This window comes from Maylandia zebra, linkage group LG7, assembly GCF_041146795.1.
Source record: "Maylandia zebra isolate NMK-2024a linkage group LG7, Mzebra_GT3a, whole genome shotgun sequence".
NCBI classification, from domain to species: domain Eukaryota; kingdom Metazoa; phylum Chordata; class Actinopteri; order Cichliformes; family Cichlidae; genus Maylandia; species Maylandia zebra.
Genome location: NC_135173.1, coordinates 42,816,687 through 42,836,971, shown reverse-complemented (window position 1 = coordinate 42,836,971; position 20,285 = coordinate 42,816,687). Strand labels below are relative to the sequence as shown.

Here is a 20,285-nt window from a genome sequence, read left to right as displayed (position 1 = left end):
AACATCAACAACACTGCGCCGACCTGAATTTATTTCCAAGCCTTTCCAACTCCAAACCTTACCTAAATATATCATTTTCTTGACTTTAACCAGAGTTCAGTCCACACTCGAAAAATTAGTGGCTCATAGCAACGGCTTTGGCTTTGCTCTCAAAAAGAAGGCGGGACCCAAAAGAGTATGACTAAACAGATTTATGTCCCCACAACTTAAGCAGTATAATCAGCCTACACACTCGAGAAGCGAGGCGAGGCTGCGGGTGAGCGTTTTCCTGTTGCATCGAGTCGGTGCTCACCTTCAGACCTCTCCTGTCAAACATACGCACTGCCTCGTCTGCCGGTTTAAATTCTTCCCCCCTTTTTTGATCTTTTTTCTCAGCGCTTTTAATTTATTAAATTTGAATTTACTGCGGGAACAGTGATCATCTGAACACGTGGAGGAAAAAGGACGCCCCCCCCCCCTCCCAATCGCTCTAAAAATAAGGTAAGAAATAACTAATAGCTTTCTTCCTATTCAGACATAATTAGTAAGTCGAAGTTGTAAGTTGACAGAGGAACAGGTGTCTCCCGGGTAAACGCCCACTCAAATAACATCGGTACGTCTGACACGCTTGGATTACTCCTTATTCTTCAACCAGTAAATCAAAGTGTCATTATTTTATATATTAAAGTTTTATTGCAATGGAGTGGGGACGTTTTACTGAAAATTGTTTTTTAACGCGGCTGAAGTTTGAAAAAGATGTAGTAATGTAGTAAACTTGTTATAATAAGATGAAGCAGTGCATTCACTGTACCTCAGTTCATGTAGTTAGTACGTATTTTTCCGTCACAGGGCAAATATTATATTACACCGTTTTGAAGCTTTTCGGTTGCCCTGCACATTGTTTACCTCTCCGTTGTCCTGTCTGTTCCTGCTGTCAGGAATTCCCAGTATGTTGTCAGATCAGTTCTTCCCTCATCCCTCATTCCCTCATACCCACAGTGCTGCCAGGAGTAACAAAACCAAATTTTCTTATATTTGTTTGACTTTTGGTGAACTTGCACATTGATTGGCAGGACTCTGGCAGATCCCCTCCAGCAGGATGTGTATTTTCTTATCACTTCCTCCAAGGCTGCTATGAGAATCTATATATATGTACAGCTATGACCATAATGGTAAAGTGAAAGGGAAGGTTAAAGCAATGTGCTGGAAAAGTATTAGGTAAACTCAGAATGTATATCTTATGTTATAGTCTCTAAACTAAAAGTCCAATTTAGTTTTCTCAATCAAACTCTGAAAGTTTTCCATGCTCATGCAGTCTCTTGCTTCAGTTTTGTAAAGCTGCTGGACCAAGCCTGGTTTTTAAATTCCTTTTGCTTCTAAGAAAGCTCCAGTAGGAGAATAAAAGAGGGAAAAGTCGGACTTTGGTCCAGTGTACTGCCAGGATTAATGCAAGTAGAGCTGCACATATGTGATCAGCAGAGTATGAAATGTGCATCTGAAACTGTATTTAAACATTCATGAATGTCTTTAGGGACAATAAACAGCTGTTCTTTCACTTTATATGTTTTGCTGGCTGTGAGAGCACATCTACAGAGCATACAGCACAGATGCATATAGCAATAAAATATCTATTTATGATAATGCCTGGGGATTAACTGCAACACACAGGATATCGCTACTTAGTGTAAGTAGAGTATGGAAAATCCATCTATATTGAAATCAAATTCACACAATATAGCTCAGCACTGAAAGGGAAAAATCTTATTTTCCATGCACGGCATTGCAGTTCTTTGATATTACTCAATACACTGCAATGAAATTAAGCTGAAACTTAAAACTGAAACTTTAAAAAACCTCTCACAAATATTACAATAATATCAACATTTTTCAGATTACTTTACGTTTAATACTGAAATTGAGTCACAGTCCTAAAAGGCATTAAGTATGAACAGAAGTATTTTATGTCTTACTGACGCAAGGAGATCAAAGCAGCTTATGAGGATGTTCCTTCCACGTTCCTCATCCCTTTAAAATTCTTTAAGCGCTGGTTTCACGTCCGGTTGCTCGCTCTATTTTTCCCTATCTGATCATCAACATCCTGTACACAAACTGTCCACCTTTTTAACAAAAAATCATTAGAACCAGCCTATTCTACTAAAAGCTCCAAAAGAAAAACAACCACTTTAATCAATTAAGTTTAAGCATATAAGCAATTACTCCTGTATACATTTCATCATAGCTAAATGCTGCCTAAAAACAACTCCTATGTGTTAACACTAACTTCATTTTAAAACCTCACATTTCCTATATTATAATCTGTTTTTGGTATAGCCTTTTTATTTCATTTTGCTCCTTTTAATATAACAATACCTTCTAATTCTAGTTTACCAGACTTAACCAAAATATATGCTTTCCTTCCTCTTTGGTCCTTCTTTAAGTTCAGTTAAAAGCTAAATGAATTTGAGGCCTTTCGCCTGGAATCAATACTGTCATGTGTGTTTATGGACTCTGTGTCTGTAAGCGCGTGCAATCCTTCAATAACTTCAATAACTCATATCAAAAAATGCAATATGTATAAAAATCATTTCTATTTATAAGCTCTCCCCTTTATCCTAAAAACACCTCCTATGTAATATCTGTATGTGTAAGCCTACATTATAACCACTACTTCTAAAGATCAAAAAAGAAATCAAACCTGTTCTCCTCCTTCAACCCTCACTAATTTTCCCCAAAGGATTTATTCACAGCTTTGAAAAAACGGCATTGTATCTTCTAAACAGGATTCAGTTCTTTAATCCTTTAACCTTAACAATAGCTCATACCTTTTACACTTTTACACATGCAAAAAAACCCAAAAAAATAACATTTCGGTTGATGCCAATACTCCTACGTATATTTATTTTCTTAATTATTTTTTGTTTAGGGTGTTTTTGTTGTGGATTAGGTGGCTGTGACTCAGGAGGTGAAGGAGTTCATCATCTTTTTTGTAGGTCAGTGGTTTGATCCCTGACCCTTCTAGCATGCGTGTCAAAAAATCCTTTTCAATTTTCAATTCAATTCCATTTTATTTATAAAGCGCCAAAGCACAACAAGAGTCACCTCAAGGTGCTTTATATTGTAAGGCAGACCCTACAATAATACATACAGAGAAAAACCCAACAACCAAATGAGCCCCTATGACCAAGCACTTTGGCAACAGTGGGGAGGAAAAACCAGGCTCAGGGAAGGGCGGCCATCTGCCATGACCAGTTGTGGTGGGAGAAGGAAGGCAGGACAAAAGACATGCCTTGACAAGACCTTGACAAGACACTGAACCCCGAGTTGCCCCCAGTGCATCCACCAGACTGTGAATTTTACATTAAAAACTATCAAGCATTAAACAGGGTGCTTATAGGAATTTGTGTGAATAAGTCTTGTACTAAGAAACACTTCAAATCTTATCAAATCGTCAAATCTTATCTCGTATCTAGACCTCACACCTCTGCAGGAAGTTGGTTGTATCAAGTTTGCTTTCACTGTATTCAGTAACTTCCACTGTTCTCTCAGAATAGTTTTGGTATAATAAAGATGTAATCAATAAAAATGACCGAACATGTTTTATTATTAACCTAAAAAAAAGGCTTGGTAGGACCATGTCATGATCTGCTCACAGAAATTGAACATACCTCAAAAATATAATCTCAGGCAAAGGAACATGCTGGTTATCAGTGTATTGTAAGTCTACTATAGTTCTTTTTTTTTCAGGAAAAATCTTGAAAGAAAGTCAGATTTAGTCATATCAATGTTTTGATCAGGTAAACTAAGAAGGCGTCATTAGCATGTTCCAACAGCAGTTACACCCTTGAGCTTCCAATCAGCCAGCCCACACTTAAGGGTAAAGGGAAAGTTTAGAATTTAATGCAGAGGGGGTGAGTACTAAGAAGCTGTTGCTGAGTCTCTGAAGAATATTCCTCAGTGTAATATTACTTTTAGTTTATTCTCACTGGAGGGATTTAAGAGAATACTATGAAACGACAACAACTTGAGATCATCTAAAATACAGGTGCCAAACATAAGGCTGGGACTGGCCTGGAAATGTGAAGGAGATTTGTGGATGTTTAAATGGGTTTTAATGAGTTTCACAGATTTTTCTGCTGATGAAAGCCTCCACCATGACAATTCATATTACATTACAAATACCAGCTCTTCAATGTATTTTGTCAGGTAACCATGAAACCAAGCATCAGAATGGGGAACAAATGTTATTTAATTGGCTTGCAATGTCACATGTAGTCAATGCCTTGTTGGTGTTAGAGATCAGAGAAGAATGGCAACACTGCTTTGGGTTGATAGGAAGGAAATAGTAACTCAGATAACCACCTCTTACACGACAAGGTATGCAGAAGAGCATCTCTGAACCTGTCAAACAGGAAACTGAGGCTACAGTTTGCACAGACTTGCCAAAATTGGAGAATAGAAGATTGGAAAGCATTGCCTGGTCTGATAAGTCTAGATTTCTAATGCAACATTTGGATGGTAGTTTCAGAATTTTAGTGCAAACAGCATGGAAGCGTGGATCCTTCCTGCTTTTTATCAGGCTGCTAATAGTGGTCCACTGATATTTTCTTGGCACATGTTGGCCTCCTTAGTGGCAACTACACATCGTTAAATGCCATAGTTATCACAAACTGGCTTAAAGTAGGAGACAAGGAGGGAGTTCAACCAAGTAGTTTACTAGTTTACCCCCCCCCCCCCCCCCCCAAAAATAAAAAAACAAAACAAAAAAAACAAACAACAACAACAAAACAAAACCAAACACAAACAAAAAACATGAAGGCTCCTTGTTGGCATTTCGAATTATTCTGGAAAGAGAAAAAGCAATAACAGAAGGCAAGATTAAAACATCTCCATTTATTAAAATGGCAACCACACAACCAGGCCCACAAACAATAACCACGTGACTGTGTAGTCCAAGTAGTATCTGCTCTAGATAGCAAATCTATCCTTGCAAATTGATTCAACAAGGGGGAGACAAAACAAAGCAAAAAAATCAATTACCCTAGGAACAGCAAGTGAAAATCTAATCGTTGCTACCTAAATGAGCACCAGATCTCATCAGAACTGCCCAACACCACATACACACCAACACAACATTGCATTGCCAAAACTCCAGCAATAGACAACCAAAGCTGGAATTAAAGTATGAGCATCAACCACAGTAACACACAACAAGGTTCCTACAAACAAAAACTTCCACGCTAACCAAAATGTCCAAGACACCAACGAAGAGGGAACCAAGCTACAACAAAGCTCACAGCAAATCAAAGCAGTTAATGGGGTCTACCGCAAAGCTACCAGACAAAAATTACTAAGCTAAATATTTCGCAACACTATTCAAGGTTAACTTTGCAACATAGTTACACCACAAGATCAGTCCAGCCATGTGTTTAGTAAGGCCAGAAACCCACAAGAAAAAATACAATAGTGAAGCACCAGTCACAGAGTTTATGCTCCCTAATCCTAGTTATTCAGTATAAGTTAATCTTAACCCTCGTCTTAACCCTGGTCTTCAGACAGATACTTGTGGTGGGTATTTATGCAATTCTACCAGCACCAAAAAGCAACCAGAAACTGGGAGCTTCCTGGAAAACAGGGAAATTCTCCAAAGACATTGTCTTCAACCACATTCTGTCACACTGAAGAGAAAACATGTTTGGTCTGTTATTGAGATCAGACAATTAAGCATACAAAGGAGGATGCATGCACTCCTGTGCCTTACTTACTTACCTATATATGTATGTGTGTGTGAATGGGTGGATGACTGAACGTGTAAAGCGCTTTGGGGTCCTTAGGGACTAAGTAAAGCACTATACAAATACAGGCCATTTACCATTTTCCATTTACTATATATATATGTGTATATATACACACACACATATATATATATATATATATATATATATATATATATATATATATATATATATATATATATATATATATATATATATATATAACAGCCAAGTACAATACTAATGCTGGTCTCTTCCATCATCAACCACATAATAACAACAACAAATCCAAACTAATGCTGTCTTGTGTAGAACTCAATAGGATATTTGTCACAATGATAAATACCACAACTACTTTAGCTGTACTCAAGACCCAGTTCAACTTAGATAAGCATTTGGCAAACCACAAGCTAAGTTAGTAGGTTAACACGAACTGGTTCAAAGTAGATGACAAGGAGGGAATTCATGCAAGAAGTTTACTTAAATATAAAATGATTTATTAACCTCAACCTAACCAAAACACAAAGCTCATCAATAGGTTGATGTCAGGTCGAGTGGAAGAGAGACTGAGCAGTTTATCTGAGCCAGTTTTTTTCTCCCATTAGGACAATGCATTTCTGGAACACAACTGAGCTTGCAGCACTCAGTTGGCCTCCACGGTCTCCTGATCTCACTCCAATAGATCATATTTGGGATGTGGCGGAACAGGATATATACATCATGGATTTTCAAACAACAAATCTGTAACAACTGTGTGATGCTATTGTGTCAACATAGGCCAAAATCTTTGAAGAATATTTCCAGCAGCTTGTTAGATTGATGCCATGAAGAATTACAACAGGACTTAGACACTTATAGTGACAAGACACAAAGCCACCTGAGAATTATTTTCAAACATCTCCAATTACGTTTGTCCTAGGAATGTGGGGTCCAAGTTATAAAATCTCATGTATTTTACTTAATGCACCACAGTTCCCAGAATCCATTGGAAAAGAAAGCTGAGAGTACAACCAACACACCTTTCATTTAATTTTGTATCGGTTTGTGCATTGATTAAGGAAATGAGATAAAGTAGTTTAATAAGTGAGCTTTTTAATCTGTAAGGCATATTGTTGGTCTTAGACAAAGCTGAGCTAGGTGGTTTCCCTACTTTCTCTGGGCTTTATGCAAAATTAGTCTTGTGGCCTCCAGCCACAAGCATTATCAGTCTTTTTATAAACTCAGTCCGGAAATGATTAAGCCCGTTGGGTTGGACCAGTACTTGTTCACCCCACACATAGTGTTTTAACATTTTACAAAGAAGAAAAAAAGGTTCAACACATTAATCTGCAATATCTCATTAAAATTCCAAGCAGGCTTCCACACGAACTTCTACAACGAGTTTAGTTATTAGAACAATAATGCACTACCTGCTTTCCAGGCTTAGTGCATCCTTGACCTGTTTCTCCTTCTCACTACCCTGTGGTTTACCTCAGCAAACTGAATACAGGTCTATTTTTGAAGGTTATCATTTTGTAATGTGTTCCTATAATAGACCTAACATACAGAGTCGAGAAATGTAGTAAAACGCCCAGCAAAGAAAATCCAGTAATAGAACAATTTCTTTGAAATTTATGGGTGGTTTATTTTGCGTTATTATCAGTGACTTCATAGGAAACCATGCCAGTCTGGGGAATGATTAGCACGTAGAAGGGTTTTGGGAAATCTTTCCTAAAATAAAAGGTCCATTGTTGGGCTGTCTGCTTTGGCCCTGTATGGTTAAAAAAAACACCTGCCCCCTTGTCTTCTAGAGATAAATGGCTTTTTTTTTTTTTTCGTTTCTTTTTTTTTCAAATCCTGTATGTGTATGTGTACGGCCTGCAATCTGTTTTTACAGAGATACTGTGTTCTCTTTCTTTCTCTCCAGAACACTGCTCTTAATTTTGCAGCCACTGTGGAAACTTCCCTCCTGTGCATTCTACTGCCACCTGTGACCAAGTTTACCCAACAGAACAGAGATTGTTATTTTTTTAAGACACAAAAAGAAAGAGGAAGACAAACAGACTGACGCAGGGTTTGTGACGCCAAAGGGTGCGAGAAGACCTCAAAGTGCACTGGCTTGTGGTGGGAACTTCCTGCCTTGGCTGTCCTTTTGTGACACAGTCGCTCTGTTGTTCAGTCATACCATGTGGTTTGGCGAGCAGGTATTTAGTCTAAAAACATGTGAAGCAGCTGAGTGTGTGGGATGACGGCACAAAGAAAGCAAAAACGTGGAATAAAACAACCATGCCGAATAGCAGTCTGGTCTATATTGGCCTGGAGCTGGTGATTGCTTGCCTGTCTGTGGCTGGGAATGTCCTGGTCTGCTGGTCTGTCTGCCTCAACTCCAACCTGCAGAGCATCACCAACTTCTTTGTAGTGTCACTGGCAATCGCTGATATTGCTGTGGGACTGCTGGCGATTCCCTTCGCTATCGCTATTAGGTATTGTTTCCTTCTTATTCAGTTTGGAAATGAGACAAATTTTGTGTTACCTGCATCCTTTACTACAAGATCTGTCACAATGTACTGTTGCTTTTTTTTGGCAGGGTTTGTAGTGATAAACACCCTTTTTGAATCTGTGATGTTTTCAGTACTGGTTTCTGTGCAAATTTCTACGGCTGCCTGTTCATCGCTTGCTTCGTCCTCGTGCTCACTCAGAGCTCCATCTTTAGTCTGCTGGCTATTGCTGTGGACCGCTACATCGCAATCAAAAACCCACTCAGGTGAGAGAAAGTAATGAAACTTCAACTGAGATATCATACATTCCAGCTGCAGAATCAGCAGCAGATGTCAAATGTTCACATGCACTGCAGTGGTGTAGCAAAGGGCATTAAATTATAGAGAGATCCTATTTTTAACTGAAGGCTAATTTGTCCAGCTGCGGACAAACATGGCTCCATCGCTCGACAGGCTTAATTGAGTTAGTATTGTTGAAGGTGAACTGGTTAAATCTACTTAAAGCTTTCATGATTCGCATTCATGTAAATCAGCAGCATTCAAATAGTATTGCTCTTTAATGGATCATTTATTTAGAAGCTTAAAACAAAGCTCCTTGTTTCTGCAACACATCTGTTGACACACCACCGAGCCATAATCCAAAGCAGGTGACGCATTTGCATAAGCGGTTGCATAACAGTTTGATTGTGTCTTTATGTGACACAGCCCCAGCACCAATGACCAGAGAACAACTAATCATGTAGTTATTAGGAGGCTTTACGAAGCCTAGTGCTACCAGGTTGGCCATGCAACATCTCAGTCAAAAATACACAGACAGTTAAGTCAGTGTATGCAAGGTGATGCTGGGTATACTGATAATTCATAGTGATTTTCAAACTTCTATTTCCTTAATCAGGTTTCTGAATTAATTCTTTTCCTGCATCAAAAGTTGTGCATATGAAGATTTCAATACAGTGCTGTGCAAAGACATGAGCAAACCCTCTTTCTTTATATTTCCAATGCTTTTATCCATCCATTCATTTTCTACCACTTACCTGAGGCGGCGTGACAACTAATCAGAGAAGCCCAGACCTCCCTCTCCGGAGTCACCTCTTTGTGCTCAAATGGGAGTAGGAATGCCAAGGCGTTCCCAAACTAGTTGAGAGATGTAATCTCCCCAGCGTGTCCTGGGTCCTCCTGGGGACTTGTTTGTAATTTCTTTCAAAGCGGTCTTGAGCAGTATTTTTACCAGGCTTTCTGGTCTTTCTTTGGACAATGGCTGCTTTTTCACTCAGTTTTCAAACAGTTGTTGTACTTGACCATTTTCATAACAATTAATCATTGAAACATAGAAAACGGCACCTAACTCGGGAGCTAAACCAGTGTTGTGTCAACACATAATAGAACCAGATTTAATTAGTATCTGTTTTAAAGATTTAAGTAATTACAGCCACCACGGGCATCCGGTAAGCATCCGGAGAAGTATAGCAAAGAGACTTGAGGTCCTCTTAAAATCTACATTTACTGACTGAGTGTGGTGCTCAGCATAGACCACAGTAATCAAGGATCCACTAAGTGGTTTCACAAAACATTAGAGACTTGACCACACTGTGCATTGCTGTAAGGACAGCTATTGGTCAGTAAATCCAGATCCGAGAGAGCTAAACACTGAGCCAATAAAATCAACCCTTACTGAAGACATTTTCAGCCATATCTTTAGACACTTTGTTTCTAGCAGTCTATTGAAAAATACATAATTTGTTTCCACTTCTTTAGTTGAATCTGATCTGTGAAAAATGCCAAAGGCAGCACAGACATAAGTCAAAGGTAGAAGAAGTGGCAGGCCAAAAAATGTATTTACAGCAGATGAACAGTATCTGAAAGTCATGTCCTCAAGAAATATCAAAAAACAGAGCAAAGACCCAGAACCTGACACAGAACCTGAGAGATTTCTCTGGCCATTCAGTTGACCCATCTGTTGTTCACTGAAGCCTCATCCAAAATGATCTCAGTGGGAGAATGGCTGTCAAGAAACAGGGAAAAAGGGCTGAGATATGCCAAATTACCCAAGAAGGTTATCGAATGGTGAATCCAAATCGAAAGTTTTTGGTTTAAGTTGTTTTCAACATGTATGGAGGAGGTCAGGCGAGCAGTAGAACATTGAGAGTCTACAGCCATCTGTAAGAAACATAGAGGCTTTGTCATGGGTTGCACTGCCAGTGGTGCTGGACACCGAACTACGAACAAGAGACATACCATGAGACTTTGATCCACCATGCAGTACCATCTGGAAGGCATCTGATTGGTACTAGTCTAAGTTTTCAGCATGGCAACAATCCCAAACCCACTGCCAATGCAGTAAAAGCATACCTGGATAGAATGCAACACTATCAAAAAAGACCCTTGAATGTCCTTCAAGAAGCCTGGAGAATTATTCCCAAAGCCTACTTCAAGAAATTACAAGAAAGTTTAACTAAGAATAAAGAATAAAGGTAATGATACCAAGTATTGACTTTCAGGCTTAATATAATTGTACCAGTTCAAATTCTTCCTTATTTCCAGTTTTATTTTTTGACGATTGCATGTGTAGAGACATTTTAATCATGTTTTAATTACCATTTCTTTGTGACTGAAAATTTAAAATGCAGTTGAAAAATACAACATACTAAATACTAGTATTAATAATGAAATGCAGAAAGGGACTGGACTCTAAACGTGCAGGGTGAGGACTGGGAAAGGGAAGAGGTACAGGACAGGACATAACTTTTACACTGCGTTTACAGTGCTGTGTTATCTTTCTGATGACATTTCCCTCTCTCATTCCAAATAAATGAACACCAACTATCATAAATCCCACAACTAAAACAACACAAGCTTTTTTTCCAGTGTTAAATTTAGACTTAACTGGCTGCAGCAAAACTTGATAAATCATATTTGTATGAGTCACTTAAATATCCTTCAAGAGTTTTTGTTTTTTTTTTGCTGTGAAACAGAAACATGCATAACGAGGCCGGCCACAATAAATACATGTCCACACCTTCATTAAGGTTTTGTAGGTTTGGTTCTGGTGCAGAGCATTAGTAGGCAAAACCTGGCCTATGGGAACAGTTATTTTTGTAGCTGACCTCATTAGAAATACATATATAAATGTATTTGTATTTGACAACTTTATGTTCTTGAATTCAAGCTTTCTAAGCAAAATATAAAGAAATCAGCAGTAGCTCCAGACTTTTTCACAGTACTTTACCTTTAAAGCTAAAATATATCACTCAAATGTGACATGTCAGCATGAAAATTATTTGATATTAGCATCCACTATGTGATTTTCATTTAGTAACTTGACCTAAATGGAAATGTCCTTTACAACAACAGCAGTTTCATTTACACTTATGTAACACAACGGGAGTGTTGTACAAAAAATTCAATGCCCTAATGAAATCAATATATTTTTAATTTTAAGAAATCCTTATTTTTTTAAGGGATTTTTGAACACTTGATTAGTGCTGTCTTTAATTACCATAGCCACAAATGGGCATCAGCACTGCAGAGATAATCAGATTACTGTAAGTGCATTTTAAAGCGGGCCAATTGAAGTCCTGCTTTCGCTTATTAAATGAATAAAGTGTTAATGCTTCAGCGCACAAATCATTTTCTCTTCATTTAAACTGTATTGACTTTGTCTCGAGGGAATGCTATCACTGACAGAGTAGATAAAGCAACTGGCTGCATATATAATGCATGTTTGTGTTCTGTTCAAACTTTTAGGTACAACAGTCTGGTGACAGGGAAGAGGGCAAAGGGCATCATTGCACTGTGCTGGGTTCTTTCAGTGGGCATCGGCCTGACACCGATGTTTGGCTGGAACACAGGTGGGGAAAGATTTTTGCCAATTCCCACACAGAGTCAATGCTTTTAATTGATGCTGTGTGAAACATGAAACGACCTTCCTTTACATAGTCAAAATCATGCAGAGGAGGTATTTTGATGCAAACAAGCAAACATTATTCTTGTGTAAGGGAGGATGCCCCGCTTCTGTCTGTATATCTTCCCACTGCTTATTACAACAATTCTATTGCATTGTATAGTGTAAATGGATAAATGCATCAACAATGTATTTCTAGAAAGGTCTTGTGTTCTTATCTGCACTGGCAGTGGCAAGAGAGACATGCATACATTTATTTATTCATGTTTTCATGTTTAAGTTGCATATTTAAGCATGTTTAAGTGGTCCTAACTGCTGAGGAGATTGTTGAGGAAAACTGAGCTGAGCTGAAACCCTATAATTTTGCTTTTGGATGAAACTGGCAATAAATCACAGTTTTCTTTACACAGGTTGGAACTCCACTACAACTGCCACCAAAAGCCAAGGCTGCCCTGAAGGAATGACTCATTGCTTGTTTGAGAGAGTGGTTCCCCTTGACTATATGGTCTATTTCAATTTCTTTGGCTGCGTGCTGGTGCCCTTGGTGATAATGTTGGTCATCTATATCCATATCTTCATGGCAGCTCGCCGACAGCTTCGAATGATGAGCCTCAAAGTTGCACACGTACCTGCTCCTGGACAGAAAACTCCATCTTCTGGCTCATCTCGTTCGATTCTGCAGAAGGAAGTACACGCTGCAAAATCACTGGCTATTATCGTTGGTTTGTTTGCTCTGTGCTGGCTTCCTGTGCATATTATCAATTGCATCAACCATATTTGCCAGGACTGTGAGCGCCCACACATCTGGGTGATGAACATTGCAATCATTCTCTCCCATGCCAACTCTGTGGTGAATCCCTTTATCTACGCCTACCGCCTTCGAGAATTCAGACATACCTTTCGCAAGATTCTCTATCAGCACATCCTGGGGAAGAGGGATGGGCATGTGTTCGGGGTTGAAAGTGCTGATGGCAGAGGTGTAAGGAGCACTAGTATCATGCAGACATCTGCCCGTACGAGTAAAGAGGATTTATCATGTGGCACAATGGTAAATAGTTATGTTCCAGATTCCGGTGCTGAGAAAACTACATCAAATGCCTCTCATGAGATTTTAGATTCTGTACCTAACAGTAATACACCCAACGGACACCAAAAAGCAACTGGCACCCCATCAGAAGTCCAGCATCAGCCAGGTATTTTGGCATCTTCTGCACAGGAAGCAGCAACGTCCGCCACAAATCTGGGAGGAGCAACAGATATTTTGGAGTTGAAAGACAGAGGAAGCTGCATTACTTTTGTAAATGTTCAGGCATTCCCATTAAAACAGAATGACTGTTCCCTTTCTTCAAAAATCACAGAAATATCATGACAAAGACATTTAGTTATTTCAAATATCTTGCTCTCAGAACACACGGAATGTTCTGCAAACGTGAAATTTCAGCAAATCAGCCTCGACAGCAAATCTGTTTTTTTAATGTAAAATTTTATTTTTTTAGTTTGGAGTTTCTTTTTTTAATGTGCACTTTAATGTTTAAAGATAATATACTTTTTGTAATGTGCAGGTTTTTGCTATCTGTGTTGTTTGTATGCCATCAAAATTAAATATCTTTAAATATGTCACAATTATGTGGTGTTTTTGTGCTGCAGCACTGAACTGAACTTTGTCACTCATCCAGGTTATGATACTCTGAAGAGCGTGAAAAAAGAAGGAAACTAGACTTTAAGTTGTGAAGATGTTTCACTTCTCATCCAACAGGCTTCTTCTGTTTCAAAAACACCTTGGCTGAAGTGACCTCAATAGGTCACATGACAGGATGTGACCTACTGCCCCCTAGTGTGGGTTGTTCCACTTGGAGGTGGTTGTTAACCCAATATTGATCATGCGAGTCATCAGATGAGCCAAAGTGTGAAAAAGATGTTGGTCATGACCATCGTCAGGGGTTGTGGGGGAAACCACTCAGAGCCTGTGCCCCTATTGAGGTCATCTCAGGGAAGGTATGAGTAGGGGTTAAAGCACCTGGGAAAGGATCTCAAGACTGCATTGTAGGTGGCTGATAGCTGGTGTCACCACCTCCGTTCAATGATGGTCATTCACAAGTGACTGCTTGGTTTCTCCTTGATGCACTGCGAAGTATACGCTATGTTGCTCAGTTTGTGTTTGGTCCTTGAGATCAACCAGTTTTTCTCTAAGGGTGTGGCTGGGTCTGAAGTGCACTATAATATCATGAGAAGAAATTCTCATGAGTTTCTCTACAAACCTGCTACATAAGAGATGGCAATAGAAGACCTCCTTTACTCCTCCTATAAATCTGGCATTATGTTTGGGAGTTTTGTTCTTAGGATGGACCAGTTTTTGTCTGAGGGTGTGGCTACTCTGAAGTCTGAGGATCATCCACATACGTGTACCAGTAGCTAGGTGCTATTCCTCTGAGGAAGCCCAGAGCTTTATTAGAGGTTGGTATTTGTATAGTGCTTTTTTTAATAGTCCCTAAGGACCCCAAAGAGCTTTACACGTCCAGTCCATTCACACACACACATGGTGATTGCAAGCTACGTTGTAGCCACATCCACCCTGGTGGCTGGACACTGGCCCAGCCACACACTCGCACTGATGGAGGCGAGACTGCCGGACACTGGCGCCACCGGGCCCTTTGACCACCACTAGTAGGCAACGGGTGAAGTGTCTTGCCCAAGGACACAACGACCGAGACTGTTCGAGCCCCGGCTCGAACAGTCTCGGTCAAGGCGAACTCCCAACAAGGCGAACTTCTTGAGCCACGATCAGTTGGATAGAGGTTCCTGCACATCTAGGATTTTTTCTGTAGAAAAACCTTGAAGTATTTAAAATATGTGGTATCATATGTGGAGATGTCTAACAGTGTGCAGATCTGATGTGGGATGTAACAGATTCTGTTGTGTAAGGTGCTGTATTTGTTTTCTGACAGTCTCCACTTCCTCAGTTGTAACTCTATAAGTGAGAAGTGTGATGACATCACAGGCCTTACAACTAAAACTCTGTTTGTTTTGCTGCTGTTGTGATCAGCGATTTGATCAGTGCCGGGCAACACATGTTCACTGTTGTTCACTAACCATCCAAAACAAAGAGCTTGTTTGCCTGTACAGATATGACCCCATATGCCTGTATTGTAGATGCTTTTAGTGTAAGGCTTGCTTGCATAACACTATGAAAAGGACACACATACATAGGTAAAGTACATACACATGACCACAGACCACTCTGTAAGAAATGTTTACAGAGCAGCCTGGCACTGACGCCAGTCAATAAGCCTAATGCAATGGAAATCAAATGAAGGTTCATTTGATGGTGTCTTTTATTATCCCATAATGCTTTCCCTTCTCTCATTAAAAAGCTCTTCCACTGTGGCAAAGACCTACATTAACCAGCTTTTATGTGCCCTAAAGCAATCCCAGAGAGAGTACCCAGGAATACGGGTACGTATCTAACTTGCACTGTGTTTATTCAAAAACTTAAATGTATTTGCGTTTATTACACATTGTAATCATGCAAGAAGGGAATTAAAATGGGTGAAACCATTTCATTTTAATGTTTTTTGTTGTTGTTGCATGTTATGATATTTTGATAAGCATGAGAAGGGTTATCAAAATGATTTGGTCATAAAAAATAAAAAAGATAAGGGACCATTGTGGTATGATGACCTGGAGGAAAACAATCCAGTGTGTACATTTATAGTGTGTCATGCTGCCATAAATTACACATGTGTGACACCAGCATGCAAAATGATTAAGCTATCTTTTAGAAAGAAATGCAAATGATCAGAAACTCAGTAACAAAAGATTTATTGCAGCAGAGACCACAGTGTTTATTTAAAGAGTCATACTCTGTGCATTCCCTCTCTGGCTGATGATTTCAGTCAGCCTCATAAATTACCCGCCTCCACCAATGCACCGCATAACCATTACAAGTACTGCATCCTTTGTTCTACACCTCACAAATGTTCTTCTTTTTAAACGCCTCAAACTTAAATTTGTTAGTACATGTGATTCTTCTTACCCCATGGGTTTTTTTTGTTGTTGTTCTTATTGTTGTTGTTTTTTTCTTCAAATCTTAGTTCTTCTGGTGTGACTTTTTCTTTGCAACCTGGCAAAACGGGTTACCCTCCTTACTGTTAATGTTAAAACTTGTGTTTTGGTGATTCTTAAAAGTTACCAGAGAATCTGAGAACAAACTATTTCTCAAGCTGGAGACTCTGGTGAATCTATCCAACTGCTCAGTTGTGCACCAGGGCCTGCACCAGGGAGCTACTGTGATGCTGTTCTGCGAAGTGAATGGTAGGTGTAAAAGTGTAATTTCGGGAGGGAATTTCCCACATACGATAGCCTTCGCTACTAACAATAGTATGCAACTATGCAACTTTATTTTTATTTATAGTCAGCTCAACAGCTATTTTAACATAATTAAGGTTTGTTTGGTCATTGGTTTGCCTAGATCTTGATTCATAGACAGCTCATGAGAGACAGATAAGAATGTCTGCTCATTCTTTATTCTTTATTCAGATTCCCACTAGTTGTCCCTTGAGTCTAAAGATAAAACAATACAAAACATCCAGCCATCAATCTAGAGACAAGCAATCAATAAACTGGAAAAAATAACCTATCAAATAAAAAGAGAGTAGCTCCTGCAACTTATATGACAAACAATGACATATTATGGAATAATAAAAAAAAAAAAATACAATAAACGGCATGTATAAAAGATCTACTGATGATCATTTGATGTATCATTTTTTTCGCCAAATTCCTTGTGAACCTGTAAAGCCATAAAAATACAGATCCCACAATGCACTGCGGAGCATCGCAGGAAGCATTCGATTGACCCGCCGGTGGATTGTGGGAAAGCGGAAAAAGGGCTCAAAAGGTAGGGAACCGCGTCTGGCGCACGTTGCAACGTCAAACGAAGAAGCAATAACAAAGAAACTAGCTTTTACGATAGACTCCAGGTAAGAAACAAAAATACTCGTAATTCAACTGAGACCGTAATTTTTTTTCCGTGCTCATTAGCAGCGTTGTTTGTTTCTTGGGCGTTTGAATCAAGCGCGTTCATTCAGGAGCCAATATGGCTCCGTCTATTTGCCGAACTAATAACTTGTTACTGCAATAAAGAGGCAAACGTTAATGTTGAAATCGTATTTGTGTAATTTTAAGTTTGGTTTGTTACACATGGCATTAATTGGATTACATTGTTGCATGCAACCAGGATATATTATTGTACATTAGCCTAGCTCGCTAATGAAGGCTAATTCCTCTCGCAGCTTCGATATTCAATGATTTGACTGAGAGATTCGCTTTATTGATCAGAAGTTAACTGTAGCCTGCTTATCCCATCTTAACGAGGGTCACTGATTGTTATATATCAACTCCCAGCAACTCCTTAAACGGTATAAGAGAGCTGATTGTCGTTACACAGGCAGTACTCGAGTGAAAAATAAATTGGCGAGGATAATGTGTGGACAAGTGATTGCTTCCCTGGTGTTTCTGTAACTAAACGCATCCCAAAATTAACAAGCCAGTTAACTGTAACCAAACTTTATGGCTAAATATAATTTTGAGTCTGATGTTTGATGGTAAAAAAATAAAATAAAATGCGTTTGCAGGAGCTTACAGCCTATGAATGTGCACAGTGTAACATTTCTTCTGCTAAATTTTGTTTTCCAGAAACTTTCTTGAAAAATGTCCATCGGCGTTCCAATCAAGGTCCTGCATGAGGCAGAAGGACACATTGTGACCTGTGAGACCAACACTGGAGAGGTTTACAGAGGCAAGCTGATTGAAGCAGAGGACAACATGAACTGCCAGGTCAGTACATGATAAAGAGTGTAAAGTGAATGTGGATGGTGTTGCTCCTCCCTCCTGGGGTCCCATCAACCAAAGTGTTGGTATTGTATTGTTTTTTTTTTTTTTTGTTTTTTTTTTTTTTCTTTTTTCTTTTCTGCCTTCATTAGAGTAATCAACAGTTTAGTCTTTAATAGGCTGCTCGATAATTTGAACAAGTTTTGTTTACTTTATTTTCAGGTACATGCCCATAAATGGCGTAATGTCTTGTGTGGCAAAACAGATAGAAAAGCTTAATGAGGCTCAAAGGAATTTTCATTACAAATAATAGTGTCTTTGTTCTGTGTCTCTCTGTTCTGAATGTTCAGGTTCAATTTGTGGTGTTTTTATTTTAATTATAACATTTATTTCTGTTTTTTTGTGTTTTATTTTTTTCCCCATAGTTGTTTAAAGGTTTCCAAGCTTTCCACCTGTTGGTGTCAAATTAAGAGTGAATTGTGCTAATCAAGTACTGGAGACCCCAATCTGGTAGCTGCATTAGTAAAAGCCAGTTAATTAAAAATCGGTCCCGGATCAGATGGTAAAAAACTGTTCCTTTTATGGCTTTGTAAAGTTTAGATAACTACTGTTGATTTGAATAAAACACTAAAGAGCAGTTTGATTACATTTGTTGAAAGAATGATCTTTGTTTCTTACAGATGTCTAATATCACAGTGACTTATCGGGATGGCCGCGTGGCACAGCTGGAGCAAGTTTACATCCGTGGCAGCAAAATCCGCTTTCTGATTTTACCCGATATGTTAAAAAATGCTCCTATGCTGAAGAGTATGAAGAATAAGAACCAGGGATCTGGTGCAGGAAGGGGCAAGGCAGCTATTCTTAAAGCACAAGGTGAGTGAAAATTTGCAGTAGATTGATACACCTGTCAAGTATGTTCAGTAGTGGGCGCAACTGATGGTGATTTTATACTCATTGCATACATTGATTGCCTTTTTGTGTTTGTGCAGCATAACTAAATCCTACCATGAGAAAAGTGCTTTCTGTCCAGTGTTGCTCTGTTCCTTGTTTAATAAGTACAGTCTTGTCATAGGTGTGGGGATCTGTCAAAAACACTGATTTAAATGTTTCATTGTTGTTCAATTTGTCTTCACATCCCCTTTAAGATGGAACTGATATTTTGCCAAGTGGGTGTTAAGGATACAAAATTAGACTTCACTGTACTTCTCGCAACCAAAGTACTGAATGTGTTATTAAAGTTACTGAACAGTTGGTGTATTTCTGATTCAGTGAGGTACTCTACGTTTAAAAACTGATAGTATGCCATCTTTGTTTTTTGTGCTCTCCAGTGGCTGCAAGAGGACGAGGGCGTGGTGGAATGGGAAGGGGAAACATCTTCCAGAAGAGGCGATAATTGCTCCAGCTACATTAACATTTTTGCATTGTATAGTTTTTGTTTTCCCCTTGAATTTGATACGTTGGATATCATTTGAAATCTCGTACTTTGCAGTCTGTTGCTTTAATTTCTTTTAATTAAAATAAAACTTTTTCAATTTGATGTGTCCTGATGTTTTTGTTCTGTTTTTCTTTTCCCATTTACAAGAGATTCACTTGTGCCACCTGCCTTTTTTTCAAATGTATTTAATAAGTAATGTACTAGGAATGCGGTGTTTAGCCTTATCCAAGTAGTTTCAGTGTTAACCCTGGGTTTTCTGTACTATAAAAGGTTACCTGAGTATGTTGCCTTCTGCTGTGGACCAGATAAAATCGGGCATAAAATCACCACATACTAACCAATCAATTCTTTGGAAACTAATTTTACTAGTCCCAGAGGAGTCCTTGGCCCTCTGCAGATGGCAGCATTTAATGGATTTCAGCACCATACAGTCTTTTTCCCCATAGTAGGCATCAGTAGTAAGTACGGCATTGATTCTTAAATGCTACCTCTTTTGTGTTGGCTGCAGACAACTTTTTTTTTTTTTCAACAGCTTTATTGCTCTTTGAGCATTAATATAGAACCATAAAACAGGATGGCTGTACTATAGTTGCTAACCTTGCATAAAATGTGCATGTAGCCTAAGCCTACATATGAATTTTTTTTATTTATTTTTTTGCTTACTCTGCAGCTAAAAAGGCCAAGTAAAACCCCTTTAAACATTAATGAAATGCTCAATTATAATCCATGAGATTCTCCCCTGTTTCGATACTAGAAATGTGATATTCATAAGTCTGTTATCTCGCATATCATTTTCAAGTGTTGTTAACCAAAACACTCAAAGTGCTCACACATTTATGCAGAGCCTTTAATACTTAACTACTGTATAGCGCTTCTTGTTTCAGAAACTGACT

The 20,285-nt window shown here is 38.8% G+C and overlaps 2 protein-coding genes across 3 annotated transcripts; both read left to right on the top strand.

Moving 5' to 3' along the window:
* Positions 1–239: 239 nt before the first annotated feature.
* On the top strand, positions 240–13,751 carry adora2ab (adenosine A2a receptor b). Its single transcript, XM_004538259.2, has 5 exons — positions 240–480; positions 7,657–8,212; positions 8,362–8,493; positions 11,972–12,075; positions 12,539–13,751. Exons 2-5 carry the CDS (start codon positions 8,016–8,018, stop codon positions 13,495–13,497), a joined length of 1,392 nt encoding a protein of 463 aa, XP_004538316.1. The 5' UTR covers positions 240–480; positions 7,657–8,015; the 3' UTR covers positions 13,498–13,751.
* Positions 13,752–16,955: 3,204 nt separating this feature from the next.
* Positions 16,956–19,494, top strand: snrpd3l (small nuclear ribonucleoprotein D3 polypeptide, like). 2 transcript variants are annotated; one of them, XM_004538261.3, is made up of 4 exons: positions 16,956–17,025; positions 17,823–17,963; positions 18,638–18,830; positions 19,286–19,494. In XM_004538261.3, the coding sequence occupies exons 2-4, from the start codon at positions 17,838–17,840 to the stop codon at positions 19,348–19,350; spliced, it is 384 nt and encodes a 127-aa protein (XP_004538318.1). In that variant the 5' UTR covers positions 16,956–17,025; positions 17,823–17,837; the 3' UTR covers positions 19,351–19,494. The 2 variants fall into 2 exon arrangements, with proteins under 2 accessions (XP_004538318.1, XP_004538317.1); XM_004538260.4 differs by having other exon boundaries at positions 16,980–17,107.
* The last annotated feature ends 791 nt before the right edge of the window (positions 19,495–20,285 follow it).